This window comes from Zonotrichia leucophrys, chromosome 22, assembly GCF_028769735.1.
Source record: "Zonotrichia leucophrys gambelii isolate GWCS_2022_RI chromosome 22, RI_Zleu_2.0, whole genome shotgun sequence".
NCBI lineage: Eukaryota > Metazoa > Chordata > Aves > Passeriformes > Passerellidae > Zonotrichia > Zonotrichia leucophrys.
The window spans coordinates 2,156,729-2,180,366 of record NC_088191.1 but is presented as its reverse complement, the minus strand read 5'-3'; the positions used below and the strand labels follow the sequence as shown (position 1 = coordinate 2,180,366).

At 48.9% G+C, this 23,638-nt stretch overlaps 1 protein-coding gene across 1 annotated transcript in view; it reads right to left on the bottom strand.

The window, feature by feature from the left end:
* The window catches only part of ZMAT4 (zinc finger matrin-type 4), a 50,334-nt gene extending 27,893 nt beyond the window's left edge, over positions 1–22,441 (bottom strand). Inside the window, exons 1-2 of the mRNA XM_064731133.1 lie at positions 22,308–22,441; positions 8,353–8,454 (exon numbers count right to left, since the gene is read on the bottom strand). Of these exons, the coding sequence (XP_064587203.1) occupies positions 8,353–8,454 (102 nt within the window). The 5' untranslated portion in view covers positions 22,308–22,441. The remainder of the gene's footprint in view (positions 1–8,352; positions 8,455–22,307) is intronic.
* Positions 22,442–23,638: the final 1,197 nt, after the last annotated feature.

Here is a 23,638-nt window from a genome sequence, read left to right as displayed (position 1 = left end):
TCTTCTCCACTGAGGAGCACAAGCACCAGCAGAGACACAGGTGAGAGATTGAAGGAAGGAACTGTGGCAGCCCAAATGGCTGCAGCTTCTTTTACTCTGCATTAAACTCTTTTTCAGAAGGCCACTGGTTGGGTTTTAATCCTTTTAGTGTACACTGTGTTGGTTTTTTTGTGCGCCGGCAGTTTCTTAATTAAATTGCCATGCAACACGCAGCCACGTGATTATACCAATTTTATTATCTACTAGTAATCTCATCAAAGGAGAGAAAGTTATTTTGGCTGGCCCAGTTGTCCAAACTTTGTGCAGAAACCCAGTTCCATGGTCCTGCTGTGCCCAGGAGCTGTGCCAAGCTGGATTCCCTGTACAGGACCCCTGGCACTGCCATGCCTGGCCCTGTGCTTGCTTCCTCCTCTTCCTCCTCCCTCCCATGCCCCCAGGGTCAGCAGTGACAGCGCACAGCACGTGGCCAGCACACTTCAAGCACCCACTTGTGAATTAGTGGACCTGCTGACCTGAACTTCATCATTCTGGAATTTGTAATCGCTGCCTAACAACCTCTTCCAAATTTCTACTGGAATGGAACCAATCTATTTCTTCCTCTGTGATATAACAACATCCTCTGCGTTTTTTAAATAGACAGGAGAAGTATTTTCAGCAAATGCCTTCCCTTTTCTGCCTCTACTACCCACACAACAAACATTGTCAAGATCCCCGTGGTTCGCTGCAGAGCTGAACTCCCCGGCTGTTATTCCAGACACTGCTGGATGCCAATGTCCTTTTTCTCCCTTTGTAATTTTTGAAAAGCCTCATTTATAATTTATGGTCATTTCTATCAACTTCCCCTTTTTCCTCCACGAGTTAATTTTTTAAAAAGTGTCTACTCATGCCTTTGCCTTCCTGGGCACACAGAAATGTGCCTGCAATTCCCGAGTGCTCAGCTGAATTTGCACCCCCATCAAACCAGCTGCTCCAAAGCAAAGAAAGGCACATTACTCGTTTGGACATTGATTTGTTTACACATTAAGGCAACTACTGAGGATCTATTCAGCCAAGCAATCACTAGCTCCACTTCCTTATATCTGCTTATCCTTTAGATCATTCCACCTGGATGGCCAGGCTGACTCCAAGTGGGGATCCTACACATGAATTTTCTGTCTCAGGAATCACCATGTCAGCTGTGATCTTTAGCTTTACTGCTTCCTCTATTGGTTTTGACTGTAGTCAAAGTATCTCTTGTCCAACACACTGCTGGGTACCCTGTGGAGAGGCAATAACTCTCCTTAGAGCAGCATGGCAGGAGCAGCCAGGCTCAGCACCTGCGGCCACCACAGGCACCTGCTCCTCCCTAAACCCACTACTAGTCCCTTCTGAGGGCCTCACATTCCTTCTGCAGGTAAAACTTACATCTACACTAATGCAAACATGCATTTAATCCGTTGGTATTACGGGATTTTTCCAGGCAATGCACCTCCCTGATTGAGCTGAAGGTGTCCCTGATTTTGGCAGAGGTTGGACCAGACCCTTAAATGTCCTTTCCAACCCAACCCATTCCAGGACTCAGTACAGATGCCAACGGAAAGGGGATGCAGGGATAGAGTGAGCAGGCTGGGAACTTTTGATATTGTAAATCAAAGCCAACTCCGATGAAGGGGAGAGAGAGCGATGCATCTGACTCCATGGATATTAGAATTAATTTACTTATTAATTACTTTATTACACTATACTATATGCAGTTCATCTAAACTGGATCTGCCAAGCACTCACCCTGCACACACTGCACAGAATCTCGTGACTGTCCTAAAAGTCCCGACACATACACACCCCCTGATAGGCCAAGGAACCAAAACATCATAACTCTGGGTAAAAAATCTCCATATTGCATTCCACTTTGGCACAACACAGGCGCAGCAAGTGATGAGAATTGTGTTTTCCCTTTGTCTGAGGTGAATCTCAGAGATCCTTGTGAAGAATGGTGCCTTGCTTTTCTCTGTGAAGAGAAATGTGGCTCCACACAGCAAGCCAAATTCTTGCTGCTCACCTGCAGCTCATCCTGGGTCACTCTTGGGGACTGATATTCGAGGCATGGGTACAGCCCCCCATCCCATTACCAGCAGGCAACAGAAGAGTTAACACAAACACAGTGCACATGAGCTGCCCCACAGCAGCAGCACAGCAGTGCTGCTGTTCCCATTCCATCCCCATTTGATCCGTGTGGAACAAATCCCCGCGTCAGTGCCAGTCACTCCTGAGCGCCCGAGCGCACGGGGGCGGGTCTGTCACAACACACACAGAGCTGCAGACTGCTGCCAAACACCCAGAACCCCGATCCAAACGCGGGCTGGGAGCTTCAATAATGAATACAGGCAGGAGTGAATACCTGGAACAAAGAGAGGTGCCCTCCTGTGCAGCAGGATCAGCAAGGGATGCTGTGGAAGGGCAAGAGTTGCAGGAATTCATCTCCCAGGGATGCTGGCCAGGGTGAGCCAGTGCAACCTTTCTTTGTTTTCATTCCATGTAGCTTTAATGTGACATCCCTTATGCCTCCCCACTACTGCCAACCCTGGGGTCCCATTTTCCCAGTGTGTTTTACTGCTGCTCTGAAGGACCTTTTAACTTCAGCTATTTTTAGACAGCAATAGGTCTGTGTGTGCAGAGGTGCCTGGGAAGGGAGCTGTGCACAGGGCTTCATCTGCTCTGCTACCACTGCTGTTTAGCAATAGATTTTGACACTGGGAGTGCATTAAAAATAATGCTCAGCCATTAATGTTGACAACAAAGCAGTAACATAGAGCCTTGTAAAGTCCCATCCCATCTCCACTGGCTCCCAGCGTGATGCAGCAGCTGCTGCTGCCCTGCATGCAGAGAGAAGCACGAGCCTTGTGCCCTAAAACCCTGGCACCCACCTGTCTCCCTCACACACAATGGGTGGCCACGTTTTCCTCAGCACACTTTAACTGGGGCTGTCACCACGACACAAACTGCCAAAGAATATCCAGGCCTGCATGTGCACACCAAAAGAACAAAGCAGCACCTTGTCATCTCTGCAACACAAATATGCCCTCTTTATCAGTTTTTAGCTTTTTCTCCTCCAGCCAAGGTTCTTCTATCCAACACCAGCACATCTGCAGGGTAACAGCAATGTTTGAGCAGCCACCAAAACCTGTGATCAGCAGAGCAGATTCCAGCTGTTGATGGCAACAACAGCCAGGGTGTCCCCTCCTCTTTCATCCTCTGAAGGATTCACATGTCACTGCCACCACAGCAAGACAACATGGCAGGTGAGCAGCAACACACATCACAGATCATGGCCAGCAAATGTCACATTCCCTTCCATGATCACTGACACACAACAGCCCTGTGCAGCCTTTCCCTTCAGCTACAGCACATCCTTTCCATCCTCCACCCTGGAAATGCTTGCAGCATCTCACTCAGGGAGCTGGGAGCAGAAACATACCATTCCAGCTCCTTGCTTTCTAGCACAGCATTTATTTTGTTAAATAGGGTATGTGCTCCTTGCAGCACATTAATATTTCAGACACAGGATTGCCTCTCTGTGCACACACATCTTGATCCTTAAGGCACTAATGTGCCAATAGTAAACAATGTTTATTATTCCTTCAGACAAGCCATTGCTTTACACGTTTCCAGCCAAGGAGAGCCCAACTGGAGGCAGATTAACCCCAGCACCACTCCAGCCCGTGCACACAAGGAGCACTGATGAGGCTGTCGATACCGCCCGCCTGCTTTGCTCTGGAGACAGAGTGAGAAATTCCACAGTGCACAGCTCCAGAGAGCAGCCAAGGGGCACTGGCACTTGATTTGTTCTCCCCAGTCCCTTCTGCATTTGAATTTTAATATGCTTTGCCCTCTCCTGCTGCTCCGCCACAAGCATTCCAGCAGCATCCCATAAGGTGACACTTCCACAGGCCCCTCCTGGGCTGCTCTTCCTCCAGACCTGGCATCTTCCTTCATTTTAAATGGAAAAATAAAGCACCCTCTGAACACCTGAAGCAATAAAGATTATGGAGGAAATGGAGAAGAGCATTACAGCAGCTTGAGGAGCAAATGTGGTGATGAATGTGCAGCTCAGGGTGAAATCTGAGAGCAACTTTGTATATGAGGTAATTTTCCTGCAAGATTTTCAAGGGGAAACATGAAAATAAATGGTAACATCTTCCTAATGGCTGTGAACACTTCTACATAGAGATGAGGACTCAGAGCTAACTAAGAAACCTCAGCTCTCTTTGTTTTAGCTTTTTAATTTACAGAGCAGCTCTCCAAAGTGATTGAAACAACCTCTCTCAAAGACAGAGCTGCAAGGAAGTGTTAAATTACAGGTAATCCAGAGGGAATCCAGTGCCAAAGAGGCTTCCTGCTCCAGAGGAGGGAAAGATGCAGAGACACAGAAAAGAAAAACCTCATTTCTGCAGCACAGACTTTCAATGGCATTGCAGCAAGCACTGCACATTGTTCACCCCTTGGACCACAAGGTGTGAAATACCCTCAGGTGTGAGATACCCTCCCTAAACTCTGTCTGGCCACCTCCTGCAGCCATCCAGCACCTGCAGCACATGGATTCCTCACCAAACAGCCACTCTGTTCCCTTTTGTTCCTCCCGAGGAGGAAAGGGGAGCCAGGGCAGCTCAGGGATGCTCGGCATTCAGGGATTGTCTCAGGCACCCGTACTTCCCTGCTTCATTCCAGAAACAGAAGGGAGAAGAGAGTTTTCTGATACTTCAGGGGACAAATTAAGGCAGTAATTTGCTTGCAGAATTAAAATATGCAAATGCACACTCTGCTGGGCACCGACAGTAAGGTTTGCCTCATCCCTCACTCACAGCTGCCCAGCAGCAGCCCCTGGAGATGCTCAGCACTGCAGAGTGAGCTGGGCTCCTTAATTTGGGAGCCAAATCAATACCCCAAGGCTCAGCTCTGTCCTGGGGTGAACCCTGGAGAGGAGGGCAGGACCTGGCACTTCCAGCAGCATGGCAAGGAGAGCCAGGGTGCATCAGACACATCACACAAAGGCAGAGACACAGTTGCATGAAGCACATGTAATAAAGGCAGTATTTGCTGTATGTCAGGCTGGAAGCACAAAGTGCTGCAAACACTCTGATCCTTTTGTCATTTTTTCCACTACGCTTGCCCTTGGAAATAATATCACTTAATACTGCGTGACTGACATAAAATCATTTTTTTATTCCTGGCAAAGTAGCACAGGAGAAAAGTTATTGGTTGGTGATTTGGAGAAGGAGATGAGACAGCGATTGGAACTGACTATTCCTGTTTGGCAAGATAAAAACGTCCCCCTTTCATAGGCTGCTTCCCTCTATTTTCTTACAGAGAAATGTCTTATTTTGCATGCACAGAGAGCCAAGATTCCAGTCCCTGGCACAAGGGCTGCAGAGCTCACTTGACTGCGCTAGTGAGGCAGTGGATCAATTCCCTTTCTCTCCAAGCTCTCTCAGGAAGGATAAGGGCACTGCTGACCAAAACAAGCCCAGACAGAGCCCTGGCACCCACCAAGGGTCCTCAGCACCCATGGGTACCCAGGGCTCCTGGAAAGAGATTTGCAGAAAATTCAGTCTTCTGAACTTGGTATTTCCCCCATGAAAATAATCAGTTTTTAACTATACAGCACTTTCTAAAAGTAAGAAGAAAAAAAAGAAAGGTGTGAAAATTGTGACCAGCTACTTCATAATTAGAAAGAAGCAGTGAATTTTACACTCCTGCTATTAACTACTGGCCTGCAGCAAGGGCTGGCAGTCTCAGGCAGGATGGAGCCCTCAATTCCACCTCCCTGGAGAACCTCAGGGCAGGTTTCCAGCCTCTCATGTGCCTGTGGGCTCTTGGCACCAGGGTGTCAGAAAGTTACCACAAGAATGAGCATCATACTTGGGAGTGGTGACCAGAATAGCTGCTCCAAAGGGACACTGAGAGCAGCAAAGCATGGTACAGCCACAGGGCAGAGGCACTCCCAGCCTGTGGGACACCAGAGGGGATCCTAAATAGTCTTTACAGCTGTTCTAGATTGCAAGGCAAGATGTATTTATTACCATCTGGATGGCCACTGTCTTTTGTCAAATGGGCAGTTTTCCTTATCTCTCTGAGTGACCACAACCACTCCTCTCTCTGGGTAGACATCTGCTGATAAGAGGCCATTGAATGTCACTGCATGGCTGATAAGAACTATAGCATCCCATTGGGAGATGTGAGCCCAGGGGGAGGAGCCAAGCATTCCTGCCTGGATATAATCTGGAGATTCTGGAACACCAGCACGGCTTCTCCACTGGATTCCCCAGAGGAGCAGCAGCTGCCTCTGCCCCTGGATCTCCAGAGGAGACTCCACCCTTGTCCAGGATCCTGCTCCAGCAGAACCAGCCCTGACACTGCAGGAGGGCTGAGCCACAATTCCAATGGCACTGCTGCCAACACCCTGACCCACAGGGTGTCAGGCTGGGTTCTGACTTTGTCAGTTTTAGTTTACTGCATTGTTTATTTTATCCTCTTATTTTCCTCCCTATTAAAACTTATTTTCCTGCTCCCATAATTTTTGTTGCCTGAGAGCCCCTTAATTTAAAATTTATAGCAATCTGGAGAGGGGAAGGGGGTTCCTTTTCTCCATTTCAGGGGAGGCTCCTGCTCCTGCCTTCCTTAGCAGGCACCTGTCTTTCCAAACCAAGACAACTCCAAACTCACTCCAAGCCTCCTCCTCTCTGTGTTATGTAACCCAGCAGCAAGGTTTGGGAATGACATTATTGTGCCCAACATCTCAGCGTCTGCTGGGATTTCACAGCGGATGACAAACGAGCACAACACCTCGCACTAAAATATACAACAGAAAACAGTGTTGTTTTCCACATTTCAAAAACATCTGCTATGAATTAATGATTCAGCTCATACCTACAGTGACAGGCGCGGAGAAGACGAGATTGGCTGAGCACCCTGAGGCTCACCAGGAGCTGCTCCTGCCTCCTGCAGGCAAAATTTGGCATCCACACTGCCCAGTATCAGATCTGGAAGGTGTCCCTAAAACTGCAGCCCTCAACTTCACAGAGTTGCCAGGGATCTCTGCTGCACACAGAGGGCAGCCAGAGGAGCAGTTACAGAAGAGCTCCTAAGAAATTCACCAAAACAGACATGTAAAGTGCCCTACAAGCACACGTACATTCTTGTTCCCATTGTTAATTAATGCAGCACAGCATCCTCAGATCATGTACATTAAGGTTCCTGCACATCCTCTGCTGGCCACACAATTGTCTCCCTCGTATATTAACTGAAAAACACTTGAGTCAAGCCTGGGGTAACTTCATCTTCCAGGTCCCTGTGCACAAACTCTGCATCTGTTGGAACTCTGGGAGTCTCCATGTAACCAAAACCAGAAGCAAAGCACTCCCCTGAGTGCAGAAATCCCTCATCTCCCAGCTCATCACACAGAATCACAGAACTGTTTAGGTTCAAGAAGACCTCCATGACTATCAAAATTATTCCATATTATCCAAATATCTGTATTATCTCTATTTTATATATTATGAATATACAGAGTTAATATACTTTATTCTCCATGTACAAACTATATATTATGAATATACAGAGTTAATATATTTATTCTCCACATACAAACTATGTTTTATAGATAATGCAGACATGCATCACTTCTGGAGCACCTCACATGCTCCCAGGGGAGGACAGTCCCTTCTGCACAGCCACCACACAGTGACCCTGCACCTCCTCTGCATTTGAACCTGAGAATCTCTGTTCAAAATCCTCTCACCCTGGCAGGATCTACTCCCAGGCAGTGAGTTTCCTTCCCTGAAGGATTTCACAGCATCATATCCCTCCACAATTTCCTCCTTGTTTAATAGGAATGTATTTAAGTTTGTTTTGAAGATATGCAGTGCTGTTAATTGCTGTTCTAACATGTCTCTAATAATCCATCCTTTCTAATTATTCATTGCTCACTACCTCTTAAGTGCTTAAATACATTCACAAATTCTAATCTGTTCTCTGCACAATCAGTGATTCCTACTCACCAAACCACAGTGCAGCACATTTAATACAACCTGAGCTTGTTTTTTGCTGCACTCTTAATTGCTCTCCTTGCTAACTGTGCTTCCTTCAGCCCTGATCAAATTGCAGGCTGACTTGGCAAAAAACAAAAGGAAAAAAAAAGCCAGACATGCAGCAGACACCGCTGCAGTGACATCACTGACAGAGTAAGTGTAAAAACAGGAGAAAAACCACAAAAAACAAGGGAAAACCAGGAAAAACAAACAGTAAAAACAGTTCTTCAAATGCTGAGTCTTCCAAGCAGAACTGAAACAGTGGAGTGAGAAACCAAGAACATCTTACCTCGTAATGGGCCACGCGCTGGGACTCGGAGATCAGCTGAGCACTGCACACCTTGCAGTAACTTTCAGTGAACAATTCTTGGTCGATGTCAGAGGATTTCATCTGTGCACGACAGAGAGGAGAGACAAGAAGCAGAATCAGTCACAGAACGCAGGCAGATGTGTCTGACAAGGCTCCTATAGAGCCAAGGGCAAGGCAACACTTGAGCCAAAGCAGTTCTTGTCACCATGAGGGAGTGAAACCAATGTTGTGCAGGTGTAAATGCGACACACAGACCCTATCACAGTCATATTTTCTAGAAAAATCCCTTTGCCCAGGATTTTGCTCCTGGGAAGCTGAGAAGCCTCAGATAAAAAGGAAAGCAATAATTATCTGATTTGCTTCTCCTGTGTTTTGCTGCTTTGGAGTGTGGTTGGAGATTGTTTCATTGGTTTCATGTGAATTGTTTTGACTCATTGGCCAATCAAGGTCAAGCTGTGTCGAGGCTCTGGAAAGAGTCACGAGTTTTCATTATTATCTTTTTAGCCTTCTGTAAGTATCCTTTCTGTATGCTTTAGCTGCTCTTCATCACCTTTCCTGTCTAGGAGCACCAGGCACAGAACCAGCTGTGCCAGAGATCCCTCATGGCTCAAAACACGCTTGGCCATTTGTTATACAACAGTAAAAGAGCTTATAAAAGCTTTTATAGAGAAGGCAAACAGCAACACAACCTGGAGGAAGGTGGTTTTAAGCTGGAAGAGCACTCTGTTGTAATTCTCGATTTAGATGTGGAAGAGAATTGTTTGGATGATTTACTGGGCTGTGCTGTTCCCCAGCAGCTGTTTAAATATTTATGTGCTCCCCAGAACTTTCTAGGAGGACACTTGCACCTTTAAAACCAGCTTGCAGAGTGCTCTGATTCACAGGAACACATTGCTCCTCTGCCACTGCAGGTACACAGATATGATCTCACAATCAAGGGGGGGATCAGGAAAGTTCAGGCTTAAAACACACTGAACCCAAGCAGAACCAGAAGCAGCTACATAGCGAGAATATTTAAAACCAACCCCTATGCAAAGTAAGAGGGAAAAGAGAGGCTGGTGCCTTCTCATTAATGCCAAGATAAAATCTATTAATTCACAATCATAACAAACCCAGGCATAATGAAGACTGATAATACAGGTTTTATAGAGCTCATCCCACTGACTGGGAAGAAAAATAACACGGAAATGAAGAGGCAATGAGTTCTCATTAGCAGACAAAGCCAGGTGCAGGAGGGTTGGTCACTGCTGGGCTGGGCAGCAGAGCTGGAGGTGCTGATCCCAACCTCAGTGTCCTGCCACCCCACAGTCATTGTTATTTCTATTTTATGAAAACAAGCAGCTGAGCTGACAGAGACTGCCAGCCTGGAGAGACCAACTGGCCCTGAGCTCCAGGAAAAGGTTTGCTCAGGTGTTCTGGCTTACCAGACAAAACCACTGATCTCAGAGCTCCTCTGCTGCTACACTCACTCTTTGTTTGATTCTGCAAAGACATTTCCTTGTTTTCTCTTGCTATCTGCTTAGTTTTAATCCTCATTTACTCTGTCCAGAGAGATGTTGCATTGAGAAACTTTCAAAGACACCAAAAGACCCTTTTAGGAATACAAGCAGTGTTGCAAAATTGCATCAAAGGCAAAACAAAGTGGGAGGAAGAAATCTCACTTAACTCCAACAGATTGGCACAAAGCAAACCAAAGAATCTCATTAAACCTCAATCCAGCAACCAAGCCAGAGACAGGTAACACCACCTTCATTTGCATGCAGCCTGCAATGCCAGTACAAACCCTCATTGCAAAAATCAGAGTAAATCAAAAGCTTCTCAGCATTAGTTCAGCATTCTGCGCTCTGATAACAGAGCCAAAGTCTATTTTTCTCAAATGGAATCCTCTGTCCTCCTTTATAGCAGCAAGGGCTGAACAGGCTTATCCAGGAGCTGCATCTCAGGCATTTTCTCTAAGCAGCAAGTTCTGACACAGGTGTGGGATGTGTTCCCCTCACATCACAGGCTCAGCACCAGCAGAACACGGTGGTTCTGCTGATGGTGCGACTGCTGTGCACCACCATTCATGTGTAAATATTGAAATCACCTAATAAAAGTCTCTCTGGAATGGGAGACCCTCACATAACACACCCAGAGCAGAGTTCCATGTGAGAGAAGCTCCTACTCTCCTGCCTAACCCTTCTGTGGGTTAATCCAAGCAGTGATTTATTAACTTCTTCTGCCTGCAAGTGTGATAAAGGGAGTTCAGAAGCAATTAATATTTATGTATTTCTAATCACTTAATACCACTGTGACTCTCTCCCTGCCCACACATGCCTAACTGCTCCAGGACTGACCAGCCCTCAGCTGATCCCACCTCACAGCCCATCTGTCAAAATGCAGCATGGAAAGGAGGGGTGTCCTTGCCATCAGCTGTGAGGGACATTCAAGGGCTGAGCAGGGTGGGACATGTCCCTGAACACTCTCAGAGACTTTTCTTGCTGAGAATTGAAGAGCTAAATGGCGTTCATAACTTTGGCACTGGGACACAGATGGTGATGCTGAGCAAAAGCATTTGAGGTATTAAAATCTGAAACTCCTGGTGTCCTCCTACTCAGGTGGGGCCTCTCCCAAAACTGACAATGGCTTTGTGGGGTCTATTATGGCACTCCAGTGACAAATTCCCTCCCTGCCCCAGATCCATGGCCCTGCAAACGTCAGCTCAGCATCTCCAGGAATGGCTCAGAGTGTCACAGAGACCTCGTCTGCAGCACCTTGTGCCATATGCTTGCAATTCTCCTCAGCACTTTCAGTGACTGGAACAGCTCAATGAAAAATCAATTTCATCACCCTGACGCCAGGTTTTGGCAATGTCCAGGAAGGTGCTAACTAAGGTGCACTAAATTTTAGAGGACAGCAACTCACAGCTGACATCAGAGACATGTGCAAAGCCAAATTCCTTTCTAAGGAAATGCTGTGCACCAGCTGAATCCCTCCAGGTGAGGTCACATGCTAAATGTGTCCCTGTCACACAGGAGAGTGCTGGAAGTGCCCTGGAATTCCTGTACACATTCATTTTTTCTATTGCCCAATCGAGGACAAGGAGCGCCACAGAAAACACAGGGTTCAGCAACTTGGTTTCCTCCAGTCAAGAGGAGAGAAGAAAAATATGATCTCTTACCTGATTTACTCTTGAAGGCCTACAATCACTTTTTCCAAAATTAACAGCCTCCAAAATCTCCACACCAGAGCACAACAGAAGCAGCAACTGAGCATGTGCAGGAATGCCAAATGCAAACAACAAGCCAAAAATTAAATGTCCTGATTTTCATGTTATGAATTATTTGTGGCTTTTGCTGCTGCCACTCTCCCATGGATTAACATCTCATGTAACACCTCCTGTTTTTGTCTGTTGTTTAATTTGTCTTGCAATAAAAAGAAAAAAAGCCTTTACTAATAATTAATGTGCTTTGAGCAACTCTGTCACTGCACTTACATCGAGGCATCTGAAGAAATGCAAAACTGCCTTTTGAAGTGCCTGATTTCCCAGCACGACAAGACAATGGCTGAGCCTGTTCCAGGAGTGCAGTTCTCCTCCTATTTTTATTGCCTGGAGACATTTTGGGTGCTGGAGGCCACAGCAGCCAGGAAAAGGGCTGGGATGGGGCAGCCTAGGCCAATTCTGTGCTGCAGACAGGACAGGACAGGAGAGGCCATGCGTGGTGATGGCAGAGCTCTGCAGCCCACCTGAGCTGGTGCAAGAGCCCAAATTCACAGCCATGTACCAGCACCTGAATTTCTTTGCTGTCCCTCCACAGTCCCAAAGAGGTGGAACAGGGCAATAACAGAGCCCAGATAATCCTGTGTCCCACAGGTCATGGCAGTGTGTCCACAAAGAGCTCCCTACCAGCCACATCTCCAGAGGATGTGTGTGCTATTTTTAATTTTTCCCATTCTCCTGCCAAACCAAGATGTTCCACGTCCCTCCAGCTGTGCTGAACATCTGCTGTCTCCACCACGCTTCACCTTCCCTGCAGTTCTTGCTTGGTTTGGGGTTTATCCCAACTCCCTCCACTCCCTAAATCCTCCACAGAGTCAATTTGCTTCACTTCTGCACTGAGCCTTTGATGCATTTGGACACGCTTTATTGGAGCCCTGAAAATCAGAACAAGATTGTGTGTGGCACGAGCTGGGGAGCAGGAGAGATCCTGCACGTGGCTGCTGCATGTGGCAGCACGGAGAGGAGAGGTTGTGGAGAACAACAAGGGGGAGACACAGCCTCAGTGCACATCAGGCTCACCCCAAATCCTCACTCCACATGATTTTCCCCCAGTGTAAGCAGGCAAGCTGCTCATTTGCTGGGTTTCTTGATAGAAATGCCCAAGGGAGCCAGGCAGGATGGCCCTTGGAGAAACCTAAACTAGTGGAAGGTGTCCGCACAGGGGAATTGGAACAAAGTGATTTTCAGGTCTTTTCTAACCCAAACCATTGTGGGATTCTGTGTTTGCCAGGACTAAGAAAAGTACAGTTACACAACAATGGACAGAGATGGTGGTTTTGAAAAGAGCCTCTCAGCTTTCATGCCACTGTGGGGAGGAAGCTGCCACGATGTCTCACTGAATTCCCAACACTCACGAGCTCTGGGCTAGGGGGAAAGCTGCCAGATGTTCCCATCTCCTCACCTAACCATCAAGGTGCCATTTATATAAACTGAACCCAGTCAGGAAACAGCCTGATGAGCACATCAGGAGAAGGAGGGCTCTGTGGAAGAGGGAAGCCAGGGAAATACCCTACTACAAACTATGTGCAGTTTATTTACAATAATTTTCCTCCTGACAGAACAGCAGCAGGGTCACATCTCCAGGTGTGCCTCTGCATCCCCCACCTGCACCACAGCACCCACTGATGGGGAGCAGAAGGAGACTCAGCTTATGGCACTAAAATGCAGCTGGTGACTTTTTGACCTGCCTGTTCGAAGGGGAACAAAAGGCGAGCAACAGAAATTACAGGAACACAGAAGCAGAGAGCAAAGGACAGCCAGATGTTCCCATCTCCTCACCTAACCATCAAGGTGCCATTTATATAAACTGAACCCAGCAAGGAAACAGCCTGATGAGCACATCAGGAGAAGGAGGGCTCTGTGGCAGACAGGCAATACCCTATTATAAACTATGTGTGCTTTATTTACAATAATTTTCCTCCAGGCAGAACAGCAGCAGGGCCACATCTCCAGGTGTGCCTCTGCATCCCCCACCTGCACCACAGCACCCACCTGATTATGGCACTAAAATCCAGCTGGTGACTTTTTGACCTGCCTGTTTGAAGGGGAACAAAAGGCAAGCAACAGAAATTACAGAAGCAGAGAGCAAAGGACAGATCAGTGGAGACAAGCCCTCCATGCCCCAAATGCCTCAGGGGACATGAGGGAAGGGCACTGCCAAGTTTAGAGGGAGCCACGCTGCAATTCTGGGAGCAGCATCATTCCCTCCCTACAAATTCATTAAGCACATGAATTTTTCTAATTATTCACACTACATCATGTAGCAGGGTTTAATTGCAAACATGTGCTGATTTGAATAAAAATACATTTAAAAAAAAAGAGATTGATATATTGTGACTGTTTTAATACAGTTTGCAGGAACTCAAGGCAGAGCAATCAGATTTTGTGCTGCAGGACTCTGTGCCCAGCACACTTCAAGGACAGGGCTCTGTCACTCACTCCAGCATGGCCAGGTGGCACAGCTCAACCCTCAGCACAGGGGACAGCCCAGAAACCTCCTGAAATAAGCATCAAAACAGACCTGAGCAGGATTTGCAGAGGTAGAGGGGCTGCTGGAGTCAGAGGGGAGTAACTCTTGGCTTTCTGTGGTTGAGATGACTTTTTGAGGTACTAAAAGTCTTTTTTTCCCAGCCCCACGACTGAAAAAGTCGAGATTTGTTGGTTCTGCTTTTCAAGGTTGTTAATTTCTCTTATCTATCCCACTGTTTCTCTGACTTGCTGAGATCCGTCCAGCAGGTTGGGTTGTGGCACAGTCCCTGCCCTTGGGGTGCTGTTGGCTTTTTATACTAAAAACTAGCTGTGCTTTATTTACAATAATTTTCCAATACCTATCACCTATGTTAGACAGTCTGTCTCTACTCTAAACCAATCCAAAAGTGTCTAAACCATGTCTAAACCATCACAGCAGAAGATGGAGGACAAGAAGAAGAAGGAGGACAGGACACACCCAGATCCCTCCATCTTGCTTCCTGAACCCCCATTCTAAATCCCCAAAATTCTACTTTTTCACCCTGTGACAAATTCACTACCATTCTACTCAAACTCTTGTGGCTTGTAAATCTTCACACAAAGTTGGTAATTGTTTCCATGGGCGAAAATGGAAGGCACAGCTGGTTTTGACTCTGTGCCAGGGTCTCAAATCACCCAGAGGAATGTCCTGGGTCACGACACAAAACCCTGGCATCACTCTTGCTCCCATCCCACCACCACCAGGGGTGTTTTTGGCAGCTCTGGGTGAGCAGGGCGGCCGCAGCCCCCGGGCTGCCCAGGGACCCTGGCGGGTGTCGGGGCACAGCGCGGGCTCACACACCACAGCCAGGGCTACCACGAGATGCTCCCCGTTGCCATGGAAACGGTGGCTTCTCACAAAAAGACACATAAATAGCCTCAGCACTGGCTGAGCGTGGGCACACACAGGCTGGGGCACCCCTCTGGCTGGGTCACTGCTGCCCAGCCCAGCCCTGCCAGGACCACTCATTCATTTTTGGGTAAGCAGGGCCTATTTTTCCACGGCTCCCTAATACCACAGAAAATGGCAGAAAGTGAATCCCATGCAGGCAGCCCGTTGCCTCTGGTACTTTGCATAATCAGGGCTTGTCAGTCCCCATCAGCTTCAGCTCAGAAACCCAAGAGGAAAAGCCATGTAAGGTGGCAACAGACTTAGAAGAAGCCTCCAGAGAACAAATCTGTCCATCGCTGATGGGGGATTATTTTAATTCTGGATCCCTGATAAAAGGCTGCATGCTTGGCTGGCTGGCTAAGCTAAAGCACCTCATCCCAAAACCACAATCAGGCTCAGCAGCACTAACCCCAGATGAGTTTGCTGTCACTGCTGACAGCTCTAAATGCTCCCTGCCCAGCAGACTTTAACCAGAGGCAGAGATGCTCCGGGTCATCCACGAGTTTTGGTGCAGCAGGTGGGCTGAGCTGCTCTCCATCCCCAGGATGGCTCCTCTCCCACCCTGTGCTGCCAGCAGAGATGACTCACTGGCTGCCACCTGGTGAGGATTTACAGGAGCTCGAGTGCCACCAAGGCAGTGAGAAACTCCAGCCAGGAACCTTCCCTGCCCGCGCTGAGCGATGGACTCTGCTCCCTCCAGCCACAGCTCCCTGCTACAGCACAGCTTCCTGGCATCAGTGAAATGATTTAGAAACAAGACACCAGGAATGCAAATGTTTCCAGAGTTAGCACAGAGCAGCTAAACCTCTGGCCTCATTAAACTGCACATCCAAATTCCACATCCTCTAAAGGGTATCGGCACATTTCATTAAACTCCTTCTTATCATCATGTAATCTGTCTATTAGCTTTGTGAGCACCAGCAAACAAGGAGCTTTATCTTAAGTAAAACATAAAACATTTACATCCTTCCTACAGCACTTTCTTTATCTTTGCCCATCTTTGCTTTAAGAAAAAGAAAAACACAAACCCCTCCTTTTGTTTACATTTGCTTTCTTCTAAGAAGCAGGAACATCTCCCACTCTCAGCCACACTAAACAAAAGCATGCTGGGCTTTTGCTTTATGTTTTATAAGTTTTTTGTTTTATGCTTTTTATTTTATGAGTTTTATGTCAGGCCTGTCTTCCTTGGGAGCATCTCAACAAGCCACTCAGATAACTCTGGAAAAAAAAACACCATTCTGTCCCTTACCAATAGATGAGCAATGGTTCATCAATGCCCACTGCAGTGCTCCAGCCCCGTGTGCCAAAGGGTCCCCAGAAATGCAAATTGTTCTATTTCTGTGAGAAATTAAACTGCAGAAGGGCTGGAGCTGGGCACTGGCTGCTCCTTTCAGAGAGCAGCTCTGACTCATAGGTTTGGAAAGGTCTCCCTTTCCCTGCATAGTCTGGGGACTCCAATTCGTACAGTATTTATTAGGCATCCCCTGTGATACTCAGAAGCAACAGAAAGGCATTAAAACAAATTAATGTGTTTCATATACCATCAGTTTTCTAAGTGGAGTTTGTAGATTATCCTGCACCCGTGGCTGCCAGCCTCATGGTCTGGCTAGGAGGAAAAAGGGCTCAAAAATGCTCCTTGTATGTTCTGCAAAGCCAAAACCAGCCCAGCTGCTTTGCAAGGTCCTGTCTAACCCAGTGTCAGGGCAGAGCACTGTGAAGGGCTCCTCACATCCCTCTGTCCTCATTCCCGTTCCCAAATCTGCTGGGAGCAGCCCAGCACCTCCTCAAAAAGCACAACAAGCTCAAAGTGCACTGATAATTAAACAGAGAAAATAATGGGTCCCCACACTCTGTGTGACTCCTGCCCCCGCCAGACTACCATGAACTACAGCTGCGTGCTTGAAAATTAGACAGATTAATTATTGCTACAATTAGTACTATTGTGGATCATCTCTGGTGGCAGGAAATAATATTGTCATAAACTTGTCTAATTGCTCAGGATTTCCAAACGAGCAGTTGAACCCACAGTTATCATCTTGATGCTTTCACTAGTGACACTGTGGGGTGGAAAACATGGAATTGATTAATTAGTTTTCATTTTAAGTCAAACTAAACTCTGGCTTCGGTGCTGTCACTGAAGCCAAGACTGAAGCTCAGAGGTGGCATCCCCAGTGTCCTGAGATCCAGGGTTACAGCTGAGAGCAGGGAACTGCCAGCCTGAGAAACCCTGCTCACACAGCCAGGCCACAACAGCTTCTGCCTCTAACACAATCAGCTCACATGTGCTCATTGTATATCAAATAATAGAGGGGCTTGCACAGCACTCTGCACAGCAGCAGCTTTAACCCACTAATTTATGGTTTCAAAGGCTGTGGGTGTTCAATTCCACCCCGTTCCTGGGGGTTTCTGACAAGCCACTCCAGGTGCTGCAGATCCAGCCCTCCAAGCTTTTCCCGTTTTCTCGGTGAATTTTGAAAGCAGAGCATGTCTCACCTTCACAGCTCACTGCTGGGTGTCATGTCTCTGGCTGCATCCTCCAAGCTTTAAATACCAACGTCTCACTTCACCACCAGGTCCACCCACTGTTTTTAAGCGGCTGGATCAAATTTAGGAGCAGTTTTGAGTTCACAGTGCAGCTCCTCATGGTTCCTGTCACTTTCTGAGAGCTGTGGGTGCAGCTCCATCACACCCAGCTCACGGGCAGTGGGCTCAGGTGCCCTTTGTGGCACACACAAATAACATGGATGGGATGTATAAGCAAGTAGATCAAAGTGACACCTCTAGGGTGTCACAAACTGGAAAGGTTTATTTATACTCTCCCACCTTCAGGATTTGTTTCACCAACAAAGATGCATTGGCAAAAAGCAGGTCTAAGCTTCACCATACCTTCTACACCATTTCCCTTTAAACAAGGCAAAGGAAATATATTTCTCCTTCAGAATTAAGAGCAGCAATATCCTTCTCCCCTATTGCTTTCTAAATGAAGCTCCTGAAGAACCCTTTTTGAAGCTTCCCAAACTCATTTCCAGACCAGCTCCCCGCTGTGCTCAGGAGAAATGGATTAAACAAGCCTTTTGAAGAGCAGCTGCCCGTGAGCTGCTCTGGGGACAGCTCAGCTCAGCTTTTTCCATGTCTCCTGGAAGTAGGACAGACACCAAAACTCCCAGGAGAGTTTTTGTCCCAAAACCTGCGTGTGTAGGCAAAATGCAGTCATTGGGTGAGTGCTGCACCTGAGGTTTGAGTCCCAGGCCCCTGACAGCACAATAAAGGTCTAAAACCTGTCAAGCATTGCACAACAGGCAAGTTTTGATATTGCAAATATTCATCTCCAGCCATTTCCAGTTAATGAAACAGAGCAAACTGTCGAGGAAAATGGGAACATTACAGTAAAAACAACAACAAATTAAACTCTAATGCAATTAGAGAGTAATTAGGGATCTATCCTCTGGGAGCATTTTGGAACTCTGGGTCTTTCTCAAAAATCTGATCCCTCTGCAACTTTATTCCTTTCTAGTTAATAAGGAAGAAGCGAGTGGCACGGCTCCCCCTGGCTCCCTGCAAAAAGCCATCTTCTGCTCTGCAGGAGCAGGAGGTGCTGCCAGGTAAAGCATTCACACCTCCAGGCCCAGGAAAACGCAGGTGTCAGCAGAACAGGGTGCAAAGGGAGAACAGAAACCACAGCAGCCTGTGCCTGCTGCAAGGTGACCAGAAACAGACCCAAAGGCTCTTGTGTACGAGCCAGGCTGAGCAGGCACGAGCCAGCCTGGAAAACCCTTTGTTTTCTTGCATACAGCTCAGAAAAAATATGTATTTAATATCTCTCAACTTTTTAAATGTACTCACAAAGGTACTCCTATATATCTTAACTAAACCTACTTTAACTACATATATATATAAGGTATATATATAAAAAATATATAAATATACATAAGGTATATATATAAAAATATAAAAAAATATATAAGGTATATATAAGGTATATATATATAAAAAGGTGTATATATATATGGTGTATATATATATATATATAAAGGTGTATATATATATAAAAAGGTGTATATATATAATAGATATATATATGTAAATGGTATATATATAAGACATATATATAAATATAAAAGGTGTATATTTATAATTATATTTATTTTATATTTATATTTAACCTCTCAAGCTTGCTGCAGGACAGAGCAGGGCAGCCTTTGCGCATCAGTGGTGCCCCAAACCTGCACACTCCCTGACACTCAGGAGGGCAGGGGGTGTGCAGCGTGGTACCAACAAGGCATGCAGAAAATCACAAGGAAACTGAAAGAGCAAGGAAGCACCGTCCCATTCAGCCATTTCTCCACCCAGGCTCATCCACACGGTGCCTGAGGGTTACAGCAAAGCCTGGTGCTGTTAAATCCTCCTCTGGGGGATGCAGACACTGTGAACTTCAGAGGGTGAGGTGGTAGGGCATGGAGAAAAGCTTTCTCTCCATTCCCCCAGGCTGCTGCTATTGCTGGGGGCAGCCCCATGTGCATTTCACAGCTCCAGTACTTCTCAGCAAGGGGTGTTTTTCAGGCTTTGAAAGGAGTAAGAAGGTTGTGTCCTGCCATATGTCCTGCTACCTGCCCTGTCAGGGACATAACCCCCTCTGTGTTCAGCACAGGAAGGCACCTGTGCAAGGAAGGGAGGTGGGAACCTCGACCTTCAACTGTTTCTGTGCCTAAATCTGCCCTTGGGACACCCAGAGCCCCATTCTGGCCTAGAAATTGGCCCAGTTCTGATCTCTCAAACCAGTTCTGGATCTCAAGTCACACCTCTTTCCTTGGGAGCTTAACCCAGATAAAGTGAGAACCCCAGATCCCAAAGTGCCCAGGGCAGCAGTGCAAGGACCAGCCCCACACCCCACAGCCATTCCCAAGATGGTTTGAAGAGCCTGCCTAAACGTGAAAGAACACCTTGCAATGGAAAAGAGCATGATTAGAGACTCTGAAGTCTCAAAAATATGCCAACTTTTGGTAAGAAGTTGCTTCTTGCAAAGGAATAATTCTTGCAAACCCCCACTGTTGTTGTCTGCTTTAACCACTAACATGAGGGCTGTCTGTTTTTTGGGGATCTTCCCTCCCTCCCTCCCTGCAGGGAGAAATTAAATCCACCCCCAGACCGGACCAGACATCAGCATTCCCAGGTAAATCCCCAGCAAATGAACAGAGGTGGTGCAGGAGCCATAAATCCCCAGAGAGAGGAAGCCAGCTGTGAGCAAGGTGCTCAGTCAGCAAGGACCAACGGGCTGCACCAATTCCTCTGCAAACAACACAAATCCAGGCAAATATCAGCAAAAACAGCTCCTTATACAGACACTTTTCAAGTGAGGGCAGTCAGCAGTGCTGATGATAGCTGGGGAGGTGCAGCACACCTGGAAAAGTGAAAGGCAGCAGCACTGCACCTCCTCTGTGCTGGCCAGGGCAGGAAAAGGCAGAAAAGCCCAAGGGAGGAAGGCTGGATGAAGAAGAAAAGTTAAGACTGAGCAGCTCAGAGGCAAGGGAAATGACTTCTGAAACACCCCAGGCAGGCAGGCACACGCAGAACCATGGTGAAATGTACAGACTAGGATCAATTACTCGGAGAAACTCACAAGTGAATAAAAATGGTCAGATAAAATCAATTGTGAGGCCTGAAAATCACCTCAAATTTTGAAACTGTTCCACCCCAGGATGTGACCCAATGTCAGGATCTTCCCCAGGGACAGGGATGCAGGAGGTGCTGGTACAGGGACACTTGCATCAGGAGGTTTATAACCTACAGGTTTGCACTATTCTGAGAGTAATAAAGGATTCCCAAGCTCCTGCTTCTGATAAAATCAGGGGGAAAGACCACACTGTTCTGAGAGTAATAAAGGATTCCCAAGCTCCTGCTTCTGATAAAATCAGGGGGAACGACCCATTTGTACTCTAGAAAGCTCCTGTGCTGCCCCTCCTTCCTGTCCCTTCCTACAGCAGATGAGTCACTGTCTAGAACCTTTAGCAAAACACCTCTCATTGTTTATCAGGTCCCTGCTACTCGCTGCCCCACAGCACAGTGCAGTAAGTGTCAGGCAGTGCTTCAGTTCGCTATCCCTTTTCTGTGGGATGAGGAGGAAGTCAAAACTGAAGCTCCTCTGTCCAGCATCTCCCTCCTGGCCAAGAGCATGCCCTGCTCACCTCTCACCTCCCCGGCTGTGTTTTGCAGAGGGACAGCACGTGCAAGAGCAAAAAGCACAACCTCACGCAGAAAACGCAAACTGATGGGTTTTAACTCAACGCTCTGCAAATCGTGTTCTTCACCAAATACCACGCACTCAGGCCACTTCAGCACCACGGGAGGTTCAGAGGAGCGTGTGGGTGTCCCAAGGACAGGCACCCAAGCATGACTGGGGTCAGGAGCCAGGGAGGCACTGGTGTCACTCACTGAGGAACACGAACCGCTGGCAATCCGCTCAGGGGGCAGCCCCAGAGACCCTTCCCACAGCCCGAACCAGGGGTCATTTCACTCTCGCTGCGCCAGGGACAGCTTTGGCCGGGCTCCGACCCCCGGACACCCCCAGCGCAACACGTGGGGCCCGGCAGCCCCCCCGGCCTCACGGCCCCATCCCCTCAGCCGGCCCGGCTGTCCCCAGGGACGGCAGCCCCGGCCTCCCTGCAGCCGCCCTGCTGCCTCAGGAAGTTCTCCCAACTTCCCAAACAACGCAGAGAACAGCCCTGTTTTCCTGCATCTGCAGACATCTCGGATCGCACCCCAAGAGCCCCGGGAGCTCCCGTTCCGCCGCCGGGCCGTGGGGCCGCCGGTGCGGAGCTCACCCAGGCAGAGCAGCCCGAGCTGCACCCGCAGCAGCAGCAGCACAGGGGCTGCTTCCCCAGGGTCCTGCACCCACAGGCCTGCCTGCTCCGCCCGCCGCCTCACAGGTGGATGCAGCATTCCCTAAAAACTCCGCCGGGAAAGCAGCCCGGGGATCGGCGGGGCTGGAGCGCTGGCAGGGCGAGCGCCGGTCACCGCCGGGGCTGCGGGGTGGCACAGGGGGCACAGCATCCCGGGGGCGAGCCCGCATCCCGGCTCCATCCGCAGCAGCGCTGGCATCGCCCGAACCGCGCCGGCAGTCGGTCAGTCAGTCAGTCCCAGCAGACACCGGACCGCCTCCCATCGCCCGCACCGACACCGCTGCGAGCAGCCTCCGCTGCCTCTGCAAACTTTCCTGCAACTCCCATCAACAGATCCCCGCAGCCACCCCCGCGGAGCCGGCGGGTCGCTGCCCGCTACCTTCGGGTCCGGCCGCTGCCTGCGGGGCCGATGTCCAGCGCCTCCAGGGCCGGTGCCTCGGGCGCGGCGGGGCCGCTCCAGCCGGGCGCCGGCGCCGCTGCCCCGCGCTCCGGGGCCGCCGCAGCCGCAGCTCCCGCCGCTCCGCCGAGCCCAGGCCGAGTGCGGCGGGGGGCGGCGGGCGGGGCCGGGCCGGGGCCGCGGCTCCTCCCCGGCAGCGCCATTGGCTCCGCCGAGCTCCGCAGGGCCGCCCGCCCGCAGCCCCCGGCCCGGCCCCACAGCTCCACAGCCCCGGGTCCCACAGCCCCCGGTCCCGCGGCTCCGGAGCCACCCGGTCCGGCCGCCCCCCGGGGCACGGGGCTGACACGGGCAGAGAGTGAGGAAACGTCTGTGAACGGAAAGAGGGGAGATCTGAATCAGAGGTGTGAAGAGATTCCTCCTCCCTGTGAGGATGGGGAGGCCCTGGAGGACCTGTGGCGGCACCTGGAGGTGCTGAAGGATGGGTTAGCTGGGACTTGGAAGAGTCTGGTCCAGTGGAAGGTGTCCGTGCCTTGTCAGGGCGTTGGGACTGGATGGTCTCTGCTATGCCTTCCAGCCCAAGTCATTCCATGAGTCTGTAGTTTTCCCCGCTGTGAAAATAGAAGGATGTGGAAAACACACTCCCAGACTCTTCCTTCTGCAGATGACACACTCATTTTAGTCCCCTGGATTTAAGGAAGGAGTCTGCCTGGCACTGCAGGTGTTCACCATGCTCAGCACATGGGGACAGTGGGAGGTGAGCTCCTGCACGGGCAGGAATGGCTTGGAGGAGAGCAAATGCCAAAGGCTGCTGGGTTCATCTCCAGTCAAAGGTTGGTTACAGCCGCAGGAGAGGCAGTGGGCACTGAGCAAGTGCCCCAGGCCAGGATCAGAACAGAGGAGCAAGGCAGGGACCAGAGCAAGGCAATGAACAGGGCAAGGAGAAATCAGGGGGACACACAGCCTTGCAAACATGATGGGAAGATGATCCCTAACACAGCATGAGGCATACATGCCTGGGAGTCTGTGATGCAGAGTCAGGCTCAAACCAAGCTCTCTCCCCACTCTGAAATCCAGTAATGCCTGAATCTGGAAAGAAGATGGATTTCCCTTATCTTTGTGCACACTATCCCCAGGCAAAGCCACTTCAGGATGCAGAGTGGCAGTCCTGGAAGCATCATCCCTCTGCCAAAGCACACCTGCAGTGGCAATGCCACCTTGCTGCCCTCCTTTCTCCCTGTGCTGGAGAGGAGGCTGAGGACCAGCTGCTGTAAGGGACGTTTTCTGTCCCAGCTCTGCTGAATTGGCTGGTGCCT